The sequence below is a fragment of the Lutra lutra genome, chromosome 14, assembly GCF_902655055.1.
Source record: "Lutra lutra chromosome 14, mLutLut1.2, whole genome shotgun sequence".
Lineage (NCBI taxonomy): Eukaryota > Metazoa > Chordata > Mammalia > Carnivora > Mustelidae > Lutra > Lutra lutra.
Window position 1 is genome coordinate 61974142 of NC_062291.1, and position 13845 is coordinate 61987986.

Consider the following 13845-nt stretch of genomic DNA (forward strand, 5'->3'; position numbering starts at 1 on the left):
CCTTGCTCCGTGGGGAGCCTGCTTCTCCCTCTGCCTGCCACTCTGCCTGTACTCTCTCTATCTCTCTGACCAATAAATAAATAAAATCTTAAAAAAAAAAACAAACCAAAAAACTCAAAGTAAGCAACAAGAAGGAAATTAAGAGCAAGAATCTATGAAATAGAAAACTAAAAAACGAGAGAGACAAAAATAAAACTGACTATGAAACCAAAAGCTAGTTCTCTGGGGGGGGAAAAAAGTCAATAAACCTGAAAAACATACAGCCAGACTGACCAAGAAAAAGAGAAGACACAAATTATCAAAATCAGGAAAGAAAGAAAGGAAATTAGTATAGACTCTACAGACACGAAAAATTAATATTACAAACCACTATATGCCCATAAAACTTACATCTTAATGAAATAAAACAAATTCCTTGAAAGACACAACCTTCCAAAAGTCACTCTGAAGAAATACAAGAATTTATTATATTATTATAGAGTCTATATTATTATAGAGATCTATTAAACAAATTGGGTTTATAGTTAAAAACCTTCCAAGAAAGTAAATTCCAGGCCCAGCTTGCTTCACTAACAAATTCTACCAAATATTTAAGGAAAAAAATAATACCACTTCTATACAAATTCTTCCAGAAAATAGATGAGAGAATTTTATGAGGTCAACATTACCTGATACTAAACCCAGAAAATGACATTATAAGACAATAAAATTACAGACCAATATCCCTCATGAATATGGGCAAATCAAATCCAGCAGCACATAAAAATGATACTAAGTTTAAAAAAAAAAAAAGATAGGGCTGCCTGGGTGGCTCAGTTAGTTAAGCATCTGCCTTTGGCTCAGGTCATGATCCCAAGATCCTAGGATTGAGCCTTGCTTGCGCTCCCTGCTCAGCAGGGGCGTCTGCTTCTCCCTCTCCCTCTACCACTCTTGCTCTTTCTCATGCACTTTCTCTCTCAAATAAATAAAATCTTTTAAAAAATTTAAAAATTAAAAAAAAAATAAGTACAATAATAAGTACAATCATGTGGGTTGGTTCAACATTAAAAAATCAATCACAAGTCAAGCAGAGAGAGTCAATTATCATATGGTTTCACTTATTTGTGGAGCATAACAAATAGCATGGAGGACAAGGGGAGATGGAGAGGAGAAGGGAGTTGAGGGAAATTGGAAGGGGAGGTGAACCACGAGAGACCATGGACTCTGAAAAACGATCTGAGAATTTTGAAGGGGTCGGGGGTGGGAGGTTGGGGGCACCAGGTGGTGGGTATTGTAGAGGGCACGGATTGCATGGAGCACTGGGTGTGGTGCAAAAATAATGAATACTGTTATGCTGAAAAAATAAATTAAAAAAAAAAATTAATCAATCACGAGGCGCCTGTCGGGCTCCATCATTTAAGTGTCTGGCTTTGATTCAGGTCATGATTCCAAGGCCCTGGGATCGAGCCCCACATCCAGAGCCTGGTCTCCCTCTGCCTGCCATTCTGTCTACTTGTGCACTTTCTCTCTCTGTCAAATAAATAAATAAAATCTTAAAAAAAAATCAATCACTATGTCAACAGTCTATAGTAGGAAAACCATGATATCATCTCAATAAATGCTAAAATTTTTAAGATTTAATTTACTTATTTTATGAAAGAGAGAGAGAACACACATGTGAGTGGGGAGAGCAGCAGAAGGAGAGGGAAGAATCCCAAGAAAACTCCACACTGAGCTTGGAGCTGAACACTGGGCTTGACTTCATGACCCTGAGATCATGACCTGAGCCAAAACCAAGAGCTAGATGGTCAACTGACTGAGTCACCCATGCTAAATTTTTAAAAAAGATTTATTTACTTATTTGAGAGAGGGAAAGTGAGAGAGCATGAGCAGGATCGGGGCAGAGGGAGAGGGAGAAGCAGACTCCTCACTGAGCAGGGAGCCCAGAGGGGCTCGATCCCAAGACCCTGAGATCATGACTTGAGCCAATATCAAGAGTCAGATACTTAACTGACTGAGACATCCAGGCACTCCATGCTAAAATTTTAAAACAGAATCTGACATTCATTAATGAGAATAACTTTCAGGAAACTAGAAACAAAAGGGAATATCTTCAGCCTGATAAAGGGTATCTATGAAAAAAACATATTGCTAACGTCACACTGAATGAAGTACTCAATCCTTATGATCTTAAGATTGGAAAAAAGATAAGTATATCCATTCCCACCACTCTGTTTTAATATACTATAGAGGTCCTAATTAGTGAAATAAGATAAGAATTAAAAGATTAGAATGAAAGGAATAAAACGCTTTTATTCCCAAACTACATAGCTGTTTACACAGAAAATTCTAGTAAGATTATAAGTCACTAAATCTAATAAGTGAGTTTAGCAGGATGATAAATTTGGAAATTAATAGTCTTTCTATATACTAACAATGAGAAAATAATAATTGAAATTCTAAAAAATACCATTTACAATAGCACCAAATTCCATTAAATGCTTTAAGATAAATTTAATAAAATATGTACAATATGTTTGATTAAAAAATCAAAGACTTCAACAAATGTTTATGGGCTCAAAGATGTTATTACTAAGATGTCAATTTTTCCCAAAATGATCTATAGATTCATCATAATCTTTTTTTTTTTTTTATTTTTTTTTAAATAATTTTTTTTTAATTTATTTGACAGACAGATCACAAGTAGGCAGAGAGGCAGGCAGAGAGAGAGAGGAGGAGGAGGCAGGCTCCCTGCTGAGCAGAGAGCCCAATGCAGGACTCGATCCCAGGACCCTGAGATCATGACCTGAGCCGAAGGCAGAGGCTTTAACCACTGAGCCACCCAGGCACCCCCATAATCTTTTTTTAAAAAAGATATTTATTAGGGCACCTGGGTGGCGCAGTCGTTAAGTATCTGCATTTGGGGGCGCCTGGGTGGCTCAGTTGGTTAAGCGACTGCCTTCGGCTCAGGTCATGATCCTGGAGTCCCAGGATCGAGTCCCGCATCAGGCTCCCAGCTCCATGGGGAGTCTGCTTCTCCCTCTGACCTTCTCCTCGCTCATGCTCTCTCTCACTGTCTGTCTCTCTCTCTCAAATAAATAAATAAAATGTTTAAAAAAAAAAAAAAAAAAAAAGTATCTGCATTTGGCTCAGGTCATGATCCCAGGGTCCTGGGATCGAGCCCCACCCACATCAGGCTGCCTGCTCAGCAGAAGGCCTGCTTTTCCCTCTCCAACTCCCCCTGCTTGTGTTCCTTCTCTCGCTGTGTCTCTTTGTCAAATAAATAAATAGAATCTTTTTTAAAAAGGATATTTATTTATTTATTTGAAAGAGAGAGAAAGAGGGAGGGAGAGAGCACAAGCAGGGGGGAGTGGCAGAGGAAGAGGGAGAAGCAGACTCCCTGCTGAGCAGGGAGCCCAGTAGGCTCAATCCCATGACTCTGAAATCATGACCCAAGCCCAAGGCAGACACTCAATCAACTGAGCCACCCAGGTGCCCCTAGATTCATCATAATCTTAATCAAAATTTCAGTGGGGTTTTAACAAAAATATATTTAAATTTATATGAAAAAACAGCCAAAATAATTTTGATACATAAGAACAAAGTTCAGGAGCACCTGGCTGGCTCAGACAGTAGAGCATGGGGCTCTTGATCTCAGGACTGTGAGTTCAAGTCCCACACTGGGTATAAAGACTGCCTAAAAATAAAACCTTAAACTTTGGGGCGCCTGGGTGGCTCAGTGGGTTAAAGCCTCTGCCTTCGGCTCAGGTCATGATCCCAGGGTCCTGGGATCGAGCCCCATATCAGGCTCTCTGCTCAGCGAGAAGCCTGCTTCCTCCTCTCTCTCTGCCTGCCTCTCTGCCTACGAGTGATCTCTGTCAAATAAATGAAAATTTTAAAATCCTTAAAAAAAAATAAAACCTTAAGAAAAATCTTGGGATGCCTAGGTGGCTCAAGAGGTTAGGCAACCAGCTCTTGAATTCAGCACAGATCATGATCTCCGGGTTGTGAGACTGAACCCTGCATCGAGATCTGTGCTCAGCGAGGAGTCTGCTTCTCTCCTTCTCCTTCTCCCTCTCCCTTTGCCCCTCCTCCTACTTGCACTCTCTCTCTTTCTCTAAAACAAAACAAAAACACTTAAAATCTTACCAAAAAAAAAAAAAAGACTCACATGATCTGCTTTTAAAACTTACTTTTAAACAAAAAAAAAAAAAGATTTTATTTATTTGACCAAAGGAGACACAGTGAGAGAGAGAACACAAGCAGGGGGAGTGGGAGAGGGAGAAGCATGCTCCTTGCTGAGCAGGGAGCCCAATGCAGGGCTCGATCCCAGAACCCTGGGATCATGACCTGAGCCGAAGGCAGATGTTTAACGAATTAGCCACCCAGGACCCCATAGAGGAAGATTTCTTAGATGCTACACAAAAAGCATAAACTCATAAAAGAAAAAATTAATAAATGTATTTATCAAAATTTAAAACTTCTTCAACACTTTGCAACTGAGTCCAAGAAAAATGGAAATCTGCTAGCTGGGTTATAACAAAAATCTTTCCCTAATTGGTGGATGAGACTGAAAAATAAAATGGGGCACCTGAGTGGCTCAGTTGGTTAAGGGTCCGACTCTTGGCTTCAGCTCAGGTCATAACCTCAGGGTCGTGAGATCAAGCCCCACATCAGGCTCCACACTGAGCATGGTGTCTCCTCAAGACTATCTTCTTTCCCTCCCTCTCCCTTCCCCTCTACTTCTGCCCCTGCCCAAGCTCATGCATGCTCTCTCTCTCTCTCTCACACTCTCTCAAATAAATAAATAAAATCTTTAAAAAAGGAAAAATAAACAAAAATGTCTTCAAAAGACATTGTGAAGAAAATAAAAATAAAAATAAAAATACATTGTGATGCCTGGGTGGCTCAGTGGGTTAAGCGTCTGCCTTCGGCTCAGGACATGATCCCAGGGTCCTAGGACTGAGTCCCACATCGGGAACCTTGCTCAGAGGGGAGCGTGCTTCTCCCTCTGCGTGCCGCTCCTGCTCATGCTCTCTGACAAAAAAATAAACAAAATCTTAAGAAAGAAAGAAAGATAGAGAGAGAGAGAGAAAGGAAGGAAGGAAGGAAGGAAGGAAGGAAGGAAGGAAGGAGGAAAGAAAGAAAGAAGAAAAGGGAAAATGAAAATACAAGCTAAGATCAGGGAGAAAATATTTGCAAAACATGTAACTGAAAATGTACTAGTGTATAAAATATACAAAGAAACCTCACATCTCAGAAACAAGAAAAATTTAAAAACAACCAATTCTCCTTATAGGATAACTCTAAATAATCTATGTAGATACTCTCCCCTGAAGGAGGTGGAGCTTAACCTCCCCACCCCAACTACCAACTTCAGTGCTTACTGCATTTAGTGACTTGCTTCCAAAGAACAAAGTGTGGAAAAGGAGGAAAAATCACAACTCTGCTGTGGAGAAACTTCGCAAACACTACTCTAACCCAGTGATAAAGGTTAGTATCACCAGTGATAATTCATGTTGATAGCATACACACAAATGTTTGACTTTGTGGCACTCTTCTGAAAACCCAAAACCCCAGTCCAACTTTGAGTAAATCATGAGTCATTTCAAAATTAAGAAAGCTCTCCTGAAAACTGTCAAGGTCATGAAAAACAAACATTAAGAAACTGTCAGGCAAGAGAGTAAAGAGATATTAGAACTACATGTAACATAGGTGGAATCCTGGAATACAGAAAGGACACTAGGAGAAAAATGAGTAGAATCTACAAATAAAGTCTAAAGCATAGTATGTGTATGTGTGGTAGGAAAAAACATGTATCATAAAATTTACTGTTTTAGCCATTTTTAAGTGTACTGTTCAAAAGTTAAGTATGTTTACATTGTTGTATAACAGATCTCCAGAACCTTTTTATCTTGCAGAACTGAAGCTCTATCCCTATTAAAAAACTCCCTTTGTACCCTTCCCCTCATCCCTTGGTAATTACCATTCTATTTTCTGTATCTACAAATTTGACTACTTTAGATACCTCACATAAGTGGGACCATACAATATTGTCCTTTTGTGGACTGGTTTATTTCACTTAGCATGATGTTCTCAATGTTCATCCACAGTGGAGCATAACAGATTTCCTCCTTTTTAAGGCTGCATAGTATTCCATTAAAATGTATATACCAGGGGCTCCTGGGTGGCTCAGTGGGTTAAGCCGCTGCCTTCGGCTCAGGTCGTGATCTCAGGGTCCTGGGATAGAGTCCCGCATCGGGCTCTCTGCTCGGCAGGGAGCCTGCTTCCCTCTCTCTCTCTCTCTCTCTGCCTGCCTCTCTGTCTACTTGTGATCTCTCTCTGTCAAATAAATAAATAAAATCTTTAAAAAAAAATGTATATACCACATTTTGTTTAACCATTCATCCATTAATGGAGATTTGGGTTGCTTTAATCTCTTGGCTATTGTGAACAGTGCTGCTATGAACATGGGTATGCAATGCTTTTTTTAATGGGCAAAAGATCTTCAAAACCAAAGATGGCAAATAAGAAGAGGAAAGATGTTCAACATCATTATTCATAGGGAAATACAAAATTAAAACCGTAATGAGATATTGCGACACACCTATAAGAAGCCAAAAACAGGGGCACCTGGGTGACTCAGTGGATTAAGTCTTTGCCTTCAGCTCAGGTCATGGTCTCAGGGTCCTGGGATAGAGCCCCACATAGGGTTCTCTGTTCAGCAGGAGCCTGCTCCCCTTCTCTCTCTCTGCCTATCTCTCTGCCTACTTGTGATTTCTGTCAAATAAATAAATAAAATCTTAAAAAAAAAAAAAGAAGAAGAAGAAGAAGAAGCCAAAAACAAACCAACCAACCAACAAACCAGTGCTGGCTAGGATATGGAGGGACTATAACTCCTATATATTGCTGAAGGAAATGTAAAATAGTACATCTCTTTGGAAAACAGTTTGGTGTTTTTCTTTATAAGGAACATCTTAACCATGACAGCCAAGAACCCATTCATAGGTATGTAACCAAGTGAAATGAAAGCTTGTGTTCACATAAAACCTTGTACAATGATGTTAACAGGGGCTTCACTTATAATCATTAAAAACTGGAAACCTCGGGGGCCCTGGGTGGCTCAGTCATTTAGCATCTGCATTCAGCTCAGGTCATGATCTGGGATTGAGCCCTGCATCAGGCTCCCTGCTCTGCAGAAAGCCTGCTTCTCCCTCTCCCACTCCTCTTCCCCCTCCTTGTGTTCCCTCTCTCACTGTTTCTCTGTCAAATAAATAAATAAATCTTTAAAAAACTCAAAAAACTAGAAACCTCCCAAATGTCCTTCAACTGAGAAGTGGATAAACCAAGCTGGCATAGACCTACAATGGGATATTATTTCACAATATAAAGGAATAAACAGGGGTGTCTGGGTGGCTCAGTTGGTTAAGCATCTGCCTTTGGCTCAGATTATGATCCCAGGGTCCTGGGAACAAGTCCTGTATCGGGCTCCCTGCTTAGCGGGGAGTTTGCTTCACCCTCTACCCTTCTCCCCTGCTTCTGATCTCTCTCTCTCTCTCTCACTCTCCCTCAAAGACATAAATAAAATCTTAAAAAAAAAAAACAACCTAAATGTTTTTTCATCATACTTTATTCAAAATGGAAAGCATTGAAACATGTTGTTTGTTCTGTTTCATTTAGGGATATTTTTCATTTCCCTATTTGTGATCTCCTGGTTCACATTTTAATTCCCTTGGCAGATTTGAGCAGGCCCAGATATCCTCTCTTATCCTGTTGCTGTAGCTATAAGGGCTTACCTCATTTGACTGTGCACATGGCTCAGTTGAGTAGGTATGTCAGGCTTCTATAAAATATCTCTCCCACCTCAACTTTCCTTCCTTTTCTCATTGAAAGGTATCTTTATTCATCTATTAATGGATGCTAAGGCCTCTAGGGCAGCTCTTCACCCTTGGAAAATTCTACATTCTCAAAAACAAGGATTTTTGTAAAGTTGGGTGGACACAAACCCTATAAGGAACACTGAGCACATTTGGCAATAGGAAGTCTGCTAAAGGGTTCTCATGGAAGACTTCTTAGCTCCTAAAAAAAAGATGATGTGTCTTGATATGACAACTGGAACTTGTTATTCTCAAGGGAGGGGACCTGATGCTAAAGCTATTATACTAAGAAAGCTATTATATTAAGAGAGAGAGAAACAGAAAACACCTGGGTCCTTGCAACACTGCTGAGCATCAGGTCACATCCTTCTGGAATTGTCATTCTTAGAATTCTTGCAAAGTGAAATAATTTTCCTATTGTTCAAGGTAGTTTAAGTCAAAGGTTTCTCATATCTGCAGGTGAAAACATCCTACTAATAGAAGGCCCTACTCCCACTGCCTAAAATGTCATAGCAAAGCTACCCATGGCTGTTAGAGTTTTCCTCTACTGCTCTAAAAAAGAAAATTAGAAAAAAATTTCGTCTTCCTAGGCAATTCTTTTCTACTATTTGCATCTACTCTTTCTCCTAGTACTTATTCCAAATCCCCTCCAGTTTTCACATGATATGGGAGAGAGTTTTCACAAATAGTCCCAACAAAAGGGATAGAGCAAACTAATCTGCAGGAATAGAAGTGGACTGGTGGTTGCCCAGAGATAGAAAGCAAGGGATAGAAGTGCTAAGAGGCGGTAGGAGGGATATAAAGGGACAAAGGAAACCTTTAGTAGGTGATAAGATATGTTCGTTATCTTGATTGTAGTGAAAGCTTCGTGTATATAAATGTATGTCAAACTTATCAAAAACTGTATACTTTAAACAAGTGCAGTTTATTATATATCAATTATACCTCAATAAAGCTGGTAAGTGAGGGAGTTTTTTTTAATAGTTTTAGTGAGGGGCTTTCTGTTTCTGTGCAATCTATAGAAACCTTTCCTGACCTTTCAAATTCCAGGTAGGTTTATAGACTCTTCACTCAAATTTACAGGGATACATGTCCTCTTTCAGAAATAAGTTATATTTACTATGACCACAGATTAAATTTTCATTAAGCCAATCACCAAAAGGCTTGGAAGAAAGATTCTTATCTACTGCCCACTTCTTCTTGTAGGTTATGCTAAAAATACACAGGTACATTAAAACTCTTTAAACTCCTGTACCTTCTCAAATCACACAATGTTCTTTTGGGATCCAAGCTCTTCTATTTGCTGCTGTCAATCTCCACCTACTCTTTCACTCCCATCTCACTGGCAGTCACTAAATCCACAAGCCTCCCTACTTTCTCTCTCTCACACAAACATAAGGGCCACAGGGATGCTAACCAGCTTTGTACTGAGATGAATTATGAGTTCCCAAAAGCAAAGAATTCCACATATAACTTCCTATTGCCTGAGAAGAGACTTCTAGACTTCTATGCCAAGCAGGAAACCAAGCAACTAGAAGAGAATCTTTTGTAGTGTTTTCTTCTTACATGCCAAAAATTACAGCTGAGAGGGGGAGGGGAGTAAAAAGAAAAGAAAGCTTACCCATAGAGTAGAGGTTGTCAAAGCTCTGGTGCATTCGGATAATCTCATAGTAGAGTTCATCATAGCTGCTGGGAGTGGGCAGGAATGTGTCGCCATATGTGATAAACATATTAAAAAGGTTCACAATCTAAAAAAGAAGCAAAAGCCCATACACAGGGATCATTCTATGAAGACCAGAAGGGTACTGTCAGTAGTATGCTGTTGCCAGTTCTTACTGGCTTGTCAGAACTCAATGTTAAATTTTCAGGAATTTTGTGAGCTGGTTGCTTAACAAAGCCATTATTACAAATTGACACATAAACTTAACAGTTCATTAAATTATATTAAAATGAAGATAATACTCAAACTCACAACTTCCTAATTATTTTCTATCTTTTGCTATTTGTGTTCTTGAGATTAATTTACACTTCTTACACCTGTGTGGTGGGAATATCATATAATGGTGTGTTATGGCTCATCTCCCCAGCTCTGTATTCAACAATGTCACAATGTTAGCTTGAAATTGGCCATGATGGGAGTAGTTGTACCATAGAAATCCACAAATGCTACAAATCAGGGCCTTTTCCCCTCAAACATTAAACATTTATGAATACATTGGGTAACATCCTGAGGAGACAGTCAAAAGGCACAATGCCCTCCTTCTATCCCAAATAGCCAGTCAGATAAAGAGGCATCTGTAATGTCCCTCTGAAACCAGTGGAGCCATAATGGAACCATTCATCTGGCTGGGACACCTCCAGAGGTTTAGCTCTGTACCAACATAGAGACTACAGTAGCCTAGTTCAGTCTCTCACCAGGGACTAAGGCTCACAGAGAGCGGACCCATACCTGCCCCTACCAAACAATATTCTGTCATGAAAAAGAAAGAGTCTCAAGTTTGCCAAAGACATAGGTGAGAGAGGAAGAGTGGGGAGCACCAGTCTAGAGATTCAAATTCAAAAAGAAAATGAAGGCCTGGCTCCCTCTATGCCTTAGTACCCAGAATACGAGCTCCTGTTTCAACCTGGCCTATCTCTTTTAGGGTGTGGCTTCAGAAAAAGGAAAAAAAATGTTTTTAATGGAAGTACAATTGACACACATTACATTAGTTTCAGGTGTATAACATAGTGATTCAACAAGTCTATACATAGTGCTATGCTTACCACAAGTGGTGCTACCATCTGTCACCATGTAACACCATTACAACACCGTTGACTATACTCCCTATGCTGTAACTTTTATCCCCATGACATATTCTTTCCACAACTAGAAGCCTGTTCCTCCCACTCCCCTTAAGAAATATTTTTTTGTTACTCACCATAAGGGCTAATGTAAAAATGTTGTGTTTGGCCAAAAGTACGGTCTCATTTGACATAAGGAACTTCAGCAAATTTATCAAGGCTTAAAAAAACAAAAAACAAAAACAAAAACAAGGTTATTAAAAGAATAATCAATAGAGTTAAATGAAAGCAATGGAAATAGATTTAAGAAATCCAAACAGAGCTATAATAAGTAAGTCACGGCTACCAAACTTTTTTAAAAGCATGGGTAGATTTATCTAGAGCAAGCACTGACCTTCCCAAGGTCATATCTTCTGTCCACGGAAGGTTTTTAAAAATCTACTTCTTCTACTTCTACTTCTTTGTGCCACTTCTTTGTGCCACTTTTTTTTTTGGATACCAATAGTTTATCATAAGAGAGAGACACAAAAATTACATGATGAGGGGTGCCTGGGTGGCTCAATGGGTTAAAGCCTCTGCCTTCGGCTCAAGTCATGATCCCAGGGTCCTGGGATTGAGCCCTGCATGGTGCTCCCTGCTCAGCAGGGAGCCTGCTTCCCACCTTCTCTCTGACTGCCTCTCTCCTACTTGTGATCTCTGTCAAATAAATAAATAAAATCTTTTTTAAAAAAAATTACATGATGAAAGATTTTACAACTTCACTGGAATGGGCAGCTTCACTTAATGCCATTTCAATAATGATTTCTTTCAGTCTACATACTTTCTAAGACTGTCACCATATCTAAATAAATAATCCTTATCATCTAGAACTACTTTGGTGCTTCCATATTCTGAGAGAAGAACTTGATCTTGAAATTTCACACTAACTGGTTGAATCTCTCTACCCCTTCCTTTAGAACCCAAACTAACAGCTACTACCGTTGTTGCTTGTAATTCTATTCCTTGAGATTTTTCTGGAAGCGTTAATGCCTCCTCTGGTTAGTTTTGGCAGCTCTCCTTTCAACTAAAAGTTGTTCAAAGAGGGGAAGAAACTTTCTAAACGCCTGTCCTGCCATGACTGCAGCTGCTGCAAGGGAGACCCACACTCTGACCTCTTTGCACCACTTCTTTAATAGCAATTAAGCTTGGAAATCTGACTATAAAAGGACATCTTAGGGACTCCTGAGTGGCTTAAACAGTAAAGCTTCTGATTCTTGGTTTTGGCTCTGGTCATGATCCCATGCATCCAGCTCTGCGCTCAGTGGGGAATCTGCTTGAGATTCTCTCCCTCTGCGCTCTCCCTCCCTCTCTAAAATAAACAAATGTGGTTTGTTTGTTTTTTTTTTAAAAAAAGACCTCTTAGTATTCCAAATTTACTCCCACACAGTGATTTCCCCACCAAATTTATTCAATGTATAGATCAAAATGAGGATCCCCCCTCTCATCCCAGGCTGCTTGAATGTCATCTTGCTATGTTTTAGCTGTGCATTTGTTTCAAACATCATGGCTAAGAGGGACATCTTTCCATTTTAACTGGTCACCAGATGTGCCAACTATACTGGACTTCAGCTCTTTCTCATAAAGAGAAAAAAAAGTCCTTAACTATTCAAACAAAAGGGCAGCTTACTCTTTCCTCTCTCAACCATGACAGCATTTGCCAAAAAGATCCCCTTTCTCCCTGGTATGCTTAATGAGGATTAAAACCCAAGCAACCTCAGTTACAAGACTGACTGCCAAAACCCTAGCTTACCCCTGTAGGTATAAAGACATTTTGCAAATAAACATTAAGCATAGAAGAAATCGTCGGTTGCCTTGTTCTCTTTCACCCAAAACCATGAAATAAATCCTACTTCTGTGCCCATCATGACTACTGCCGCTGTACCAACCTCCCCTACTTGATGGGAAAGTAGGAAGAAGGGGTTCAGCAGCTGCAAGCAATTGATGGTCCTTCTGTCTTCTCCCCCTCAACTCTCTCTACTCCCACAGACACAAAAAAAGGCTTGACCTCTCCTTTTCTAAGACCATATCTGCTTCTTTGCCAGCAAAGAAGTCCATTCTCCCATGCTGTCTGAGCTTTGTGTGAAGCTTACTACCCTTCGAGAAGAGATGTGAGCTTTGATTTGAAGCAGCAGGGAATGATGAGTAGGAGTAAGACTCTCCAGATACTTGCTGCCTGCCACACAACACTCCTTACTCTCAACCTCTGAAATCAGAGGTTCAGTAAAGAAACAGCAGGCAAGGAAAAGTACAAGGGCCTGTCTACACTCTGTTTCTAAAGTCTGAATCTTCCCCTCAAATAGCAAAAAAGCCTTACTAGAGATGAAGGTCATAGGCATCCTCATTTATGAACTCCTCACCCTTGCACTAACTCAAGTTCGCTGAGGTTTCATAATGGAAAGGCAAATGATAGGCAGCTGGCCCTTTTGATGTTATCTGTTAACAAGCAATCTGTTGGACTAGACCCAAAAAAAGCTCCATAGGAGCCCATTCTGGATCACACGACCTGCTTAACTCCTACCAGGAGCTCAGAGAATGAAGGGGACTAGCTAGAATCCATACAGAAATGACTAACCCAGCCCAAACCTCTCTCTTTAATGAAGATCAACTTGCCGAGTTATTTAAGGGCTGCCCACTCTACCCATTACCCCCAGAGCTTAGGCAAGCCCTGTTAATGGATAAATCATCTGACAATCAGACTCTAAAAACTCACAGGAGATAAGAGAAAAGAACGGGTAGAGCATGTGGCACAGGGCAAAACAGCAAAACACAATGGCTGGAGAGAGACAAAGCAGCTTTTGTACACATCCAATCAAGGAGGGCTTTTGTCCCTAGCACATACAGCACAAAGATGCGGCCTCAGCAGTGGTTATGTGGTAATTAAGGAGGAGAAAACCTGGAGGAAAAGAAGTGGGAGCAATGATTTATTGCTCCTCTGCTGGACTACAGCTAGTCTTGATCTCTGGGATTCAGAGTCAGGGATGACAAAGTGAAAAATACAAGGGGAAGAAGAGAGCAATTCTGGCACAGGCCTAGAGGCAACCTATGTCCCAACTATCACAGACATCATTGGAGCCAAACAGTTTTGAGAAGAATTCAGCACTGCAGTACTCTGAGGGTCAGTGCCAGGGAAAAACTGCATTCTGCCCCTGATAATTCAGGCAGAGATACC

At 40.2% G+C, this 13845-nt stretch overlaps 1 protein-coding gene and 1 pseudogene across 4 annotated transcripts in view; both read right to left on the bottom strand.

Moving 5' to 3' along the window:
* ARMH3 (armadillo like helical domain containing 3) overlaps positions 1-13845 on the bottom strand; it is a 187025-nt gene that overhangs the window by 96435 nt on the left and 76745 nt on the right. For all 4 annotated transcript variants that reach the window (XM_047701913.1, XM_047701912.1, XM_047701914.1 and 1 more), the window contains exons 21-22: positions 10775-10857; positions 9478-9604 (exon numbers count right to left, since the gene is read on the bottom strand). In XM_047701913.1, the coding sequence (XP_047557869.1) occupies positions 9478-9604; positions 10775-10857 (210 nt within the window). The remainder of the gene's footprint in view (positions 1-9477; positions 9605-10774; positions 10858-13845) is intronic.
* LOC125084516 (10 kDa heat shock protein, mitochondrial-like) lies at positions 11445-11752 on the bottom strand (annotated as a pseudogene).